The sequence below is a fragment of the Amphibalanus amphitrite genome, unplaced genomic scaffold (genome assembly GCF_019059575.1).
Source record: "Amphibalanus amphitrite isolate SeventyFive unplaced genomic scaffold, NRLGWU_Aamphi_draft 001194F_arrow, whole genome shotgun sequence".
Classification (NCBI taxonomy): Eukaryota; Metazoa; Arthropoda; class Thecostraca; order Balanomorpha; family Balanidae; genus Amphibalanus; species Amphibalanus amphitrite.
The window spans coordinates 1-12969 of record NW_024882688.1 but is presented as its reverse complement, the minus strand read 5'-3'; the positions used below and the strand labels follow the sequence as shown (position 1 = coordinate 12969).

Here is a 12969-nt window from a genome sequence, read left to right as displayed (position 1 = left end):
GCATGTGCGACACATGTTTTATGGGTCATTTTACTCATAGAATTCAATAGGCACACTCAATAAGTGATATGGACCACCTCTGGATGAATTTCAGGTCGAGGTCAGGTCAAGGTCAGGTCAAGTGAGGTCAAATTTTGAAGTTGGTTGTTAAGGTCTAAAAAGGTGTCTATCTGATGCAGTTTTTCACGGCGAATCGAATGGTGCTATTTTTGTTTCCGTACGAGGTCTAGAACTTCCAAAAAAGTCAATTTTCAAAATTTTGTGTGTCGTGACCTCATACAATTACCCCCACATTTTTGAACCGATTCTTCTAAAACTTGGTATGTAGGTGCACATAGACCACTTCTCTGACATATATTCCGGTTTTTGCGATACACTGAAAATTTTGGATTTTATAGTTATTTTCCCCAAAAAGTCAGTATTTTGAAAAAAATTGGGTCAAAATCCAAAATTTTCAAAAACGGAGATAGCCATTTGATAGACAAAGTAGAATTACGTATAACCTTTTTTGTTACGTCTTGATTCCTTTAAAAATGAAGATGTTAGCGGCGTTTGAACTTTTGCCGTTTTTGAGGCGAAAATAGCAAACATGACGTCACTAAAACGTCAATTTCTTTAAAAAAAATCCGACGGATTTCGCTCAAATTTTCAGGGAATGTGTCAAATTAATGTAAGAAAAGGTAATAAAAGTTTGGCGGCGCTGCGCGCCGCCGTTTTTGAGATATTGCAAAAATTCGCGAGGGGGGTAAAATTTACCCCCCAGCCTCGCGCGGGATATCATTCCTGTGCTGATTTTTACAGCTATCGCCTAAAATAATATGAGTCACCCACGGTCTCATTTGCTCAAATAAGGCCAGGGCTTCGCCAGTCACCAGGGGGGGGGGGGGGCGCGACTCCTAGCCCTCGCTCGTAGCGAGTGTGCGATTACGACCGACAATGGATGCCTTCTTCGGGGTATTGAATGTTAAGCAGGGCATCCAGACCACAAGCGGTGTGGCATCCAGCTAGCGAAACCCATAGGAGGGTTGCACCATACTGACCCGGAGCCGGAGAACTCGGGCAGACCGGAAACCCGGAGTCGGTGTCGGAGTGATATCAACGCTACCATAATTCCGAAACACTGCCGAGAAACGTAACGCTGCTCCCAAGTCCCAATATCGGGCTCTAACTATAGGTAGGTATGTTACTATACTATACAGCTACACTATACTATACAGTTACTATATGCGGACAGCCAACAATAACATCGATAACATCCAAGGGCCGAAGTCTTCTGCTCGAAGAGCCAGCATTGCTAAACGACGTGCGATGTAACTATGCCTTATAACGGCCGTGGAAAGGTGTGTCCTTGGGCAAAAATATTTGCCTTTGGAGTGTCATGAACGCAATCAGCAATACACTACCATAGCGAACAACATGCTCTGTCTGAAACTGTGCCCTGCTATGAAAGAATAGTGATTAGTGAATAGCTTTATTGCAATTCAAAAATTAACGTGCGGTGCGAGGAAATAGGTAAAACATGCTCATAATAACAGAACCCTCATTTCGAGGCTAAATTGACACGCATATTGCATAGTGCATAGAACTATTTCTTATCATCACGCCAATGTCGATGTCGATTAAACGTTGTAAATTTATTACCTCGTTGTTCGTTATAAAGCCTTGCTGGTACGGATGTTAGCACCAACCACCACCGACAGCATGCATGACACCATGTTAGTCCGTACGGCCCGGGTGCCGGTGAGGTAGTGGGTCCCAGTGTTGCCTGCAGTCTTCGATGGCCCGTAAAAAGGTACCAAAGGGCCGTATAAGGATCTACGATCCATCATTTATGACTGGTTAAAGGAAACGTTAACCCTCGCCCGCACATGGGGGGGGGGGGTGGTTGCCACCCTCCCAGGCAGTCTTTCTGCTCTGCACTCAACATTTTTAGAGCTAGAAGGCGGATTTTTCGTATAGCTGCTCGTCTATCCTTTCTTGATGTCCACTGAAAATTTCAAGTTTCTGTAATTTTTGGTTTCGGAGATATGACCTTGTTTTTCAGGTCATGTCATGACCCAAATGGCCAATTCTCAACATCTTGCGTTTGCCATGGGCCTTGTGAGCTTTTGACACCCTGATTTCGGCCTTTTATGCCAGTCTTACCTCCCACCTATCATGGAACATGTTGTTCGACGATGTACAGGGGTCAAGGTCAGGGTCAAGGTCAACCTAGGTCATCTAAGATAATTGCGTTTTAGGAAAGCTTAACTTACTTTTTGTGAAGTTTTTTTTTACTGCATTTTTGGTAAAAGCTTCTCAGATCATGATTTCATGTGATATGGACCCAAAAACAGTCGGTGCACACATCAGTATACACACAGACACACACAGACATACAAACACATATAATTGACCTTGACCTAACTTGACCTGAAATGACCTCAGCAGCAAAATTCTGGTCGGATAGTGTGACAAAGAGGTTCTAGCTGGCTTGGCACCAGAAAACAGCATCGTCATCGGTATTTGATAAGCAGCGCACTTGATATCCAACGGTGACCCAAAACAGCAACATTTTTTAGTTTGACCTGACCTGGAAGGTCAATGACTGACCTGAGAAGGTAAAACTGGGTATCATTGGATTCGTCTCTTCCCAAAAAATCTTTTTGGACTTTACTGCTAAGCTCTATCTCCAACAGGAACGAAATGGCGCGGGGGGGGGGTGGCAACCCCCCCCCCATGTGCGTTCTAGGATGGGAAAATGGCATGTGCGGGCGAGGGTTAACGAATAAATTTGTGTTGATTTAACTAAGGCAATAAGGTAACTCGTTAATTAAAGCAGTGTGTACCTAGCCTGCTGCAATATTAAGCATTCATGTAAATCGAGCGCTAAATAGTACCTAAATGGACCTAGTCATTTTCAGTAGGGCGCAGGGTGACATATGCATGAAAGTAAGCTAACATTGATAGGGGAAACGTCGATATGCCGTTGTAGTCAGGGGCCCGGGCTTTCTCCGACATGCTCTCGGCGTTGTCCCTCTGTTAGCTTATCCGTCCGTCCACATCTTGCTGTGTCCAGCTATCATTTGGGAGCGTCGTCCACAAAATGTGACCTCTAATGATTTAGATTGTCGGCTGAAACTAAAAAACCTACCTAAATAAATATGTGACTTTGATATAAAGTAGCAATATGTTGAATACAGATAGGCTTGCCGTTGCGGTACAGTTTTTAAAAGGAGCTATGTAAACGCCGAAAGGCCTCATTTACGCCATGCGTGGCGCCTGCTGTCCGTTTGCTGCTCAACTAAATGTTTTCTTTTCCAGCAGTGCTGTCGTCCGTGACAAGGGTGTGGCGCGATGACGTGGTGATGGGCTGATGACGTCCTGGTGTTGGCGTCATCCACACGTCATCGGGTGTCGGGTGACGAAACATTACTGAGGCGAGCCGCTGGGAATGCGGCTCCGGCGTCCCCGACCAGAGAAACGGCGACATTTGTCATGACTTGTTTTCTGGTATGTTGAGCCGTGAGAGTTTTCTCAAAAGCAGGTTGATACCGATATGTGATTGTAATCGCGTGTTGATAAGTAATACATGCTAGAGACGGTAGCATGTGTAATGTGTATTGTGTAATTGTGGAATTCATTGCTGGACTGCTACTTTTTATTTCTATTATCTGTTTATGTATGTATGAATTTTATTTATTTATTTATTCATTTATTCAGGGTTTTTGACGGGCCGGTAGGTTGTCAACCCCCAGAACAATTGTGAGCCGTGTTTTACAACAGCATTTATTGGCAAAACATGCACCCGGATCAGAAAACTTGCATAAGACTTTTGTTACACTTATCATGCATATGTGTGACGTCACAGTTTTCACATATGTAAACCGATACACCGATGCGCCATCGATTACCACGATACACAATTTTCATCAACAATGAATGTTTCACAGACCTTGTCGTATCTTATGCCTAAAGTACACGCATTACGTATTACCATTTTACAGGAACCTCTGCAGTTCGCTCGTTGCGCCTCGAGTCTCGGTCAGCCCCAATCACGTCCCCACATCCGTTCGGCGTCACATCCGACTCTCATCCTGTTCAAGGAATGCGTTATCAGAGGCAGACGAGGCCGACTTGAGCCGGGGTCCCGGTGAGTGGCGCCACTCGCGCTCCGTCACGGATAACTGCGACATCATCGTCTTGGAGGAGCTGGGTGTGGGAGGACGCTGGCGATCCTCTCTGCCTGCGGGCACGGAGCCGCCCGGTCAAGGTCAGCTCCCAGACTCTTTCCCCGCCCGGTCAAGGTCAACTCCCAGACTCTTTCCCGCCCGGTCAAGGCCAACTCCCAGACTCTTTCCCGCTAGACTGCAGAAACCGTACAGCGGTTATGTCAACCGGCATTTAAAACATTCACAGCAGTTAGACTGGGTAAATATCAGGAGTACCGCGGTGTCCTATGCTACTCTCAAGTCTCGTGCTATATCATTTTATAGTATATCATTACTATGTTAACATATGCACTCGACTCAGGAGTGATGTATTGATGTCAAATTACCACTTACACTGGGACGAGTTCTCAGAAAAGAGTCTGGGACGCTGACAGAACAGCACCGTCTTGTACGCCTGGCGGTACTGCTTGCTCATGATGACGTAAATGATGGGGTTGACGCAGGCCGACAGGTACACCAGGATGTAGCCCAGAATGTGCACGCCTGGAGCGAAGGAGTCACATAAGATGAAAATTATAGGAGCAACTGCAAAACCGTTCAAAATCCGATTCAGTGTAAATTTTCGCCATCTATTATTGTCATTGTATTCGATAAATCAATTACATTTGTGATATCATACATTCAATCCATTGCCTATAACTATTGTTTATTTCGAGGTCCCGAACACAATATCAAACATTTAATACCGTCCAAATACCTGGGTATTTCACGGTGGGATCCTTGACTTTAGCGATGGTGATGGGCAGATAACAGACGACAAACGTGACAAACACGGCCAGTGACATTTTCGTGATGCGCATCTCGCTCTTCCTGGAGCGCTCTTCTCGGCTCTTCTTCTGTTGCGAGGTCTCCCGAGCGCTGTGCCGCCGTTGGCGGCGGTGAGACCTGCCGAGAGCGGGGGAGGGAAGAGGGCCGGGAGGGGGCGGGGAGGGGGACGGGAGGGGACGCCGGTGACTCACCGGCTCTGCTTTTATCGGACCACCGCGTTGGCCCGACCATACGCCGTTGGTCGAGCCATGTGAGTCACGCGCGTGCCACTGCCACAAACGCGGGCTGAACAAATCCAAACAAATAACTTACGTGAATATTTATGTCGTGATTACAACCGCGGCGGATGACTACAAATCGATACGCAACTGAAATATGAACGTCAAACTGATTTTAAACAAACATGATAAACGCAAAGGCAAAAAAAAAAAACGCAGAGGCCACATATGGATGATCACCTACATGATCACGACGGCGAGGATGCCGGCGTAGCAGATACAGATGGCCAAGGAGGGGATGACGAAGCCGATGATGAACAGGGGGATTTTGGCTGAGTGACCGTCCACCCTGATAATGGTGCACGTTTTCAGACGGGGGTCGAACCCGAACCGGCCTGCCGAACCACGGGTACGGGGAGGATGGAGCAAAGTCAATTTACGTATCCAGTCACACGCTAGGAAATTATTGATAAATGGTCATGAGACACCAGTGATTCATGTTTATTACATTTATGTACACATTTATACAGGTTTATGTATATTTCAGCCATTGCATTTGTCAGCTGATCATTTATTATCGTTAGCAATTTTGCCTGGGTAGACTCAAGCGTTTTAACTCTCAGGCCTGGCAACGTTTTAGTGCTCTCAGCTTCCTATCTTCAAAGCGATCTTTTCCGATTCCAAAACAAGCAGCAATGGCCCACTCGCTGCAGACATCGCCAAGAAATAAACTTTTAAAATGCATTTTGACTTCAGCGGTTCTAGACAGACCGAATGTGAGCGTTATCAGTCCACTATAGTTGGGCTAGTTACCCCAGCTTCCGGCCAGTGTAGGCACCAGCATCAGGTAGCTGTAGAGCCAGATGAACGCCAGCTGAGCCCACACCCAGCGCCACTGGTAGATCTTCTGGTACGCCTTGTTAAACGCCACCATCACAAACCTGCACGGAAGTCGTATACTTTCTGTTAACGCAAAGCTTATTTCTTATACAAAACAATTTATGCACTAAATTGAATGTTCAATTGAAGAAAACCATTATTAGTGTGCTTACTGTTTAATTATGCGCAGAATGTTGGACATTTACGTGGAAATATCGTTTTATTGTTACGCATCACAATTGTTTATTTCTCTACTTAACGTCAGTCACTGGCCTCAGCAGACTACAAACAAATAACACTGCATTCTAAATGATACTGCAGCAGCCAGGGGCCATCCCAGCTGTCAGGCGATGAAGCAGCGATCTCGTCAAGTGCACTGATGTCACTCACGCATCAAAGCACATACCACAGGGTGCAGATTCCACGGCCGAAAGTGATGACATTTAATTACCTGTTGATTGTGATCTGTGGACAGACAAAATACGGAGCATAAGATGCCGTCTATACGACTCATAAACCCATTGACTAAAACGTACATTTCTACGTTTATCCCCCAGTTTTACAGCAGCAAACATGCCCCTATGACCTAACGCTCGGGTTGACGCGTTTGAGCGAGCGCTGCGGCACAGTCTACCTTCAGGCGTATCAACTGCTGCTGCCATCTAGTGATGAGAATGAATAGCTCTGTACGACTATAGCGATTGGCTATTCTGCGCGTCCGCCCGCCTGTTCGGCTCGTTCATTATCATTTAGATTTTAGGAGGTGATATCTCTCTCTGGGTAGCTAGGCTAAGTGACAGTTTAATAAAAGTTACGTTCAAATGTCACACAAATCAATCGAGCTATGCATAGAGACGTGTAGTCTATCATCTCACCATGGCGATTGAAAGCAGAGAACAGCCGACGTTGCCGTATTTGAGCAGCGGAAACAGAACGCAGAGGAACTCTTCTCCAAACAGCCAGGCGCCGTTAGAGAAGCGAGAAACCTCGAAAGGCAGCACCAGAAGACAGAAGGAAAAGTCGGCGATACATAAACTGGAAACAGAACGTTGTGTCAGATAGACGTAACGACAGGTAAGATAAGTAGTTGCCACACTGACAGATCCAGGCAGGAGTTCTTGGACGCTGCAGGCGTATATCCCCAAAAACGTTCTTCAAAATTCCAAAAGGTCCTCGGATTTTGGCTCTTTATGTACATTGTACACTGCTATGTGCAGTTTAAAGCAAACTATTTTTTTATAAAAGTGCTTTGGTTTCTTTCTGTCCTAGAGGACAATACATTTTAGTTGACTTCGGGCGCTGCGGAAGGGGGTGGGTGGACATTTCGCTCAACTTTGGGGCATGATACATTATACACCAGTTTAGAAGAAAAAGGTTTATGCACCTATGACCTAACTATATCACTATTTGCCAGAAATTCACAATTGAAACTAAAATCTAGCCGCTGACAATCGGGAATCCTGCCTCAAAATTTACTCAGCAGACGACACACATCTCGCTGGAAGCTCGCAAAGCTTTCGGCCACATTGTGAGGCGTTTCCGGACTGCGTCATAGAACGTCCCGACTTGCAACATCAGAAGGGTGCGTACGTAACGTAGGACCACCTACGAGTGACGGATCCGGAGCTCTCAGAAAATCGGCCGCTGGGGTTTCCATCAATGCGATCCCGATTTTACGCTGGCGTATCTGATAGCGCTGTTTAATTTGACGCCCACGTCAAGCCTTATCACCATATCGGAGTATCTCCCCCCCACCCCCCCAGACAAACCGGGCTGGTGGACAATGATACCAGGCTGCCACCTGGAGGTGACGGGTGAAACTAGTGCTTAGCTAACTGCCCGCAGCGTCGCTAGGAATCAGCAGCTCGTTAGCTATCCGACGATAGACCCCGCCGACGGTTCGGGCTCATTTACTGGTAAGCGATTAGCGTGTCTCTTCCGAAATAAGAGGCGGCGGGAAGTGCGAGAGGCCATAGCGACACCTGCCTTACCTTGAATTTGAAGGCACAAGCGAACGTGAAATGTCCAATGGGTAAAAGCCAGGGATACGAGATGCCATACCGAAGTTCTGTCCCTTGACCAAGCATTGTTCAACCCATCTGGAACTTCTAACATCAGAGCCATCAGCCAACACATCTTTAGTTCTGGCCACCCTTCGATGTTTTCGATTTTGTTCACTCCAACCAAGCAGTCGGCGAGGACAGATCCATTAGGAACGTACACATAACTTATCTGGGGTGACTGTTTGAGCGGCTAAGTGACCTTCTAGTTTCTACCCGGTTGATTTCCGTTTCAACGGAGTGGAAAAAGCGCTGAGGCGCCACGTAACCAATTGTTGGAAGGCTCAGTTCAATATGTCCACCCTATCTTCTCATCTCACTGCTCAGCGTTGGTTTATAGATCGAGAAGTCCAATTCAACAAAAGCAAAGCAAAAGTTCAACTCGTTGTGCAAAAACCTTGTTAGTTGTTACCTAGAATTACCTAAGGTTATCTAGATGGAATGCAATAAGCTGCAATGGGTTGCAATAAGACTGCAATATGTCAGGTGGGTCAGGTAAGGAGCCACTTGTCACTGGCTGCTGACGTCACCATGCAGCCGCCAAGGCGAGGTACACATCCTGTTAGTCAATAGTCATAGTTCGACCATTCTAGCTCAACGAGCCATCATTGTCGTTCGACACCCTAGATAATATTGAAAATATCTTATCTTCATCGCACAGGCTAACATTGGTAATCGACCAGACAAGTTCATTTTACTGCACTAAGCGGGACAGAACATAACCCACTGACCCATACGACATCGGGAATTGACCAGGATATTACCTGGCTAGTGATTAGATCGTCTGAGCGCAGTAGCGAGGCAAGATTGCTCGCTCGACACTCAATGTGGCTCTGAGATCCAATAGGAGAGCGTCAAAGAGCGCGCTAACTTCCGGCGAGCCGCGTGATAGCCCTGATTGAAGAGGCGGCTGCCTCTTCATGAGACGAGGAGTCGACAGCGCAGGGTGGGGGTGGGGGGTGGGGTGCTGAAGAGGATAACTGGGGGAGAGGAGGGAGTGGATATACGTCGGAGGGATAGAGAGAGAGAGAGAGAGAGAGAGAGAGAGAGAGAGAGAGAGAGAGAGAGAGAGAGAGAGAGAGAGAGAGAGAGAGAGAGAGAGAGAGAGAGAGAGAGATAGAGAGAGATAGAGATAGAGATAGAGATAGAGATAGAGATAGAGATAGAGATAGAGAGAGAGAGAGAGAGAGAGAGAGAGAGAGAGAGAGAGAGAGAGAGAGAGAGAGAGAGAGAGAGAGAGAGAGAGAGAGAGAGAGAGGAAGAGATAGAGACAGAGATAGATAGATAGATAGAGAGAGAGAGAGAGAGAGAGAGAGAGAGAGAGAGAGAGAGAGAGAGAGAGAGAGAGAGAGAGAGAGAGAGAGAGAGAGAGAGAGAGAGAGAGAGAGAGAGAGAGAGAGAGAGAGAGAGAGAGAGAGAGAGAGAGAGAGAGAGAGAGAGGAGCTGGGACAGAGACAAGTTTCGTGGGCAACTTCTCGGGAGCGGCTGTGCTGCACTGCAGTTTTCGTTGAACACGGATGCAAAAGTGGCCACCCATAAAATCATAAGTATCAGCTTACCGTGTGTTTGATTGGATAAAGTACCACAATGAGTAGCACAAATAGGATATATAATTTCTACGGCTTCGAGACCAAGTCATTTAGATATGGCATTGGCGACGCATTGCTGGTGCTACCAATAAACATTGAGTTAGGTCATGACCCGAACCTTGTTTCGATCAAGCGTCAAACGTCAATGCATTTGCGACCAATGTTTATCTACAATTTTCTGATATGTTGTTAGTGTTTGATAGAGTACCAAACACAAACACTTTGGTAGACTTCCAAACTCTAACAACATATTCGACATTAGCGGACGTGGCATTCTTGCCAATCGACTGGCCTGTGACGTCACCCACCTGACGATGAAGGCCGTGGTGACGTTTCGGACGCGGGGACACCGGAGCAGTGCCAGCACCGTGATGGCATTGCCGAACAGACCGACGATCATGTAGACGGCGATCAAAAAGGCAGTCAGAGTCATCAGCGGCTGTGAAAACCTATGGGGAGAGAGAATCATCAACGGATGTGAGAAACTGCAGTAGGATTGTAAGAACCTGATGTGAGAGTTAGATGTGACTGTGAGAACTTCCGGTGAGAGTCAGATGCTGTTGGAACCTACGATGAGAGTCATCAACGGCTGTGAGAACCTGCGATGAGAGTCAAATATGACTGTGAGAGGCCGCAGGGTTAGGGCCACATGTGATTGTGAGAAGTGAGAGCCTGAGGGGAGAGTCAGATATGAGAGACTGCGATGAGGAGGATAGGAACATGTTACAATCTGACGGGCGAAGACGTCGAATACATTACGAACCTATGGGAGTGAGTTTGAAAGTCATTCCGATTGAGATTGACTGAACGGCATATTTGTTTGTGTTTGATGCATTTATTACCAGGAGGCTAAAGCACAAGTAAAGAACAGAGGTTAACAAGTAACAAGTATCGTAAAGAAGTACATACATAGGTATGTACAAATTTCTCAAAATGTCCATATAAATACGCCACTAACTTTAATGTCAACTCCCACAAGCTTCGATAGGCATTTGGACGTTGCTGACTACGTTTCAAGGCAGATAACGTCTAGCGAACTGCAGGCATTTAACTTTGGTTATCGGGTCGCAAGGTCTTTGATAAACATAAGCCTTCGCCTACTGAAATGCCTAATAAAACCGTTGTCCAACCGTTTTATTAAGCGAACGTTTCAAACGGATACATAACTTTTGTCTCGGTGTATAATCCCGTTCGCTCTGCCCCGGCGGTTTTCTCGCATCTGTGGCGCTTCTCGACTTCTGAGGAAATGCGGTTACTTTATCTGACCACCCAGTCTTCCTGGGCGAGCCGTGCCAAGTCAGTGACGAAAGGAAGCCCTAACAAACCGTATCGGCCAGACTCACTGGCACCGTTAAAGCTTGAGTCTCTGACAACAGTCATAGGAAGAATGGCTGGGCAATGGGCAAGCAATCGTTCCGTGGATAGTTTAAAAACTGACATAAATAAGCACTCACTTGCTGAGCTCCCCGAGGTCCTCGTCACCAGCTGTAGGGTCCATCGTAGAGTTGTCGGACATCTTGTGAGCTTGCCAGCGAGCGGTGCAAATAAACGTTCTAAAAAGTTGTGAAAATAGTTTTAAACTGATTGGAATTGAAGTTATATTGCTCACAGCTAATGCCATATAATTGATGACAAAAGATATGTAATTTTCCGAAAATATGCAATAGCAATTTACGTATTCACCATAAATTACGTAAAATTTTATGAATCTAATAAATCATACGTAACACAGCTTTTACTCTCAGCTAAACCTGCAATTTCCTAGAAAAAGTTGACGTAACAAAGCTTTTACTCTCAGCAACACCTGCAATTTCCTTAAAAGTTCATTACTAGAAACTGTCCGCCGACAGAGCACCAGAAGCGTTAATTAGCAACCACAGCGGTACGAGAGATGTCGAGAAATAATAAGGCAAGTCATATTGGTCTCACCCGAAGCGGATGTCAGCGACAGAAGCGGCAGAGCGACACCAGCACCAATGGCGGTTGCACCAGCAGTAGCGGCGGCTGCACCAGCACTGATAGCCGTTACACCAGCACTGATGACGGCTGCACCAGCACCAGGTCAGAGAGGTCTCGCAGCTGGGCTCGACTGCAGCCGGACTGCACCCTGGACTGCCCACCACGGACGGTCTCGGTGGCAGCAGTTCTTCTGAAGGGCGGAAGGAGGCTGGCAGCTATCGTCCGTCCTTCCGTGGGCGTCTGTGACGTCATACGGCGAGAGAGGAGCGCGGAGAGCGGGAGAGAGGAGGGAAGAGTAGAGGAGAGGAGGAGAGAGGGAGAGAGGAGAGAGGGAGAGAGGAGAGAGGGAGAGAGGCAGAGGGGGAAGAGTGGAGAGGAATTGAGGGGGAAATGAAGGGAGAGGAAGGGGAACAGAAAAGTAGAGAAGAGGAGAGGAGAGGAGAGGCGAGAGGGATGAGGAGTTAGTGAAGAGGATCGAGTATACATACATACATATTACATATGTTAGTTGGTTACGAGTCTAGAAAATAAGGAAAACAAATCGCCACGGACTGCTGAGTGCCTACCTAAATGTGAGTAGATTAAAAGGTACGTACATACCCACCTCGGGCCCTGAAACAAAAGTAGGCACACTTTTCTTGGAAAGTCGCCAAAATACCCAACAAGGAGAGCCTCATGGGAAATCTAATTAATTGCGTATAACTAAGTCGTTACTCTTAGTTAAACCTGCACTTCCCTAGCAAACTGACACAAAACAGCAGCCCCAGACATTACGCCACAATACGTCTGCGTGATTTGATCTAGCCCGGTCTGATTCGATTATGGTCTACCAAGGAAAATCAATTCCAATCGGAAAAATAATAATCAGCTGTACCTGCAGATCCGTCCAGGCTTCTGAATGCAGTAAATGTAGTTAGTTACGTTATTACAGCTCGATGAACAAGAGTTCGCCTTTCTAAAGCATTTTCTGTGTTATGAAAAACATAAAACGATGAACGGCACATATGGGAAGCGAAGCATCGCTGTTTGTACCAAGCTAGCACATGCCTGTCGAGTGTAGAGCAAATAAAAAACGCGTTCTATAGCTGCATTTTTCGATGACGTCAATGCGACTCAAGGGCGGCCGAGCCGGATGCTTCTATAACCGTGCATTATACCTCATAACCCATTGACGATTTCGGTTCGTCTCTTTGAAAGTCGTAGAACTAGATATGCGTATGCTCCATGTTACTCCTCTCATCGATTATAGCCAGAACCGGAAATCCGACACGAACTAACCACAGTA

At 46.5% G+C, this 12969-nt stretch overlaps 1 protein-coding gene across 2 annotated transcripts; it reads right to left on the bottom strand.

Annotated features, from left to right (window-relative positions):
* Positions 1-3750: 3750 nt before the first annotated feature.
* LOC122371004 (G-protein coupled receptor moody-like) lies at positions 3751-12027 on the bottom strand. 2 transcript variants are annotated; one of them, XM_043347034.1, is made up of 10 exons: positions 11655-12027; positions 11180-11278; positions 10034-10174; positions 6952-7111; positions 6528-6541; positions 6011-6138; positions 5442-5592; positions 4909-5096; positions 4545-4694; positions 3751-4225 (listed from the first exon to the last, which is right to left on the bottom strand). In XM_043347034.1, the coding sequence occupies exons 2-10, from the start codon at positions 11239-11241 to the stop codon at positions 4059-4061; spliced, it is 1161 nt and encodes a 386-aa protein (XP_043202969.1). In that variant the 5' UTR covers positions 11242-11278; positions 11655-12027; the 3' UTR covers positions 3751-4058. The 2 variants fall into 2 exon arrangements, with proteins under 2 accessions (XP_043202969.1, XP_043202970.1); XM_043347035.1 differs by having other exon boundaries at positions 3751-4221.
* Positions 12028-12969: the final 942 nt, after the last annotated feature.

Excerpts from the sequence above, each read along its gene's own strand:
- LOC122371004 (XM_043347034.1), bottom strand. The coding sequence starts at position 11,241 with ATGTCCGACAACTCTACGATGGACCCTACAGCTGGTGACGAGGACCTC. Across the intron at positions 7,112-10,033 it reads ACCACGGCCTTCATCGTCAG|TTTATGTATCGCCGACTTTT; the intron begins GTGGGTGACGTC and ends TTCTGTTTCCAG. Across the intron at positions 4,695-4,908 it reads TCCCACCGTGAAATACCCAG|GCGTGCACATTCTGGGCTAC; the intron begins GTATTTGGACGG and ends CCTTCGCTCCAG.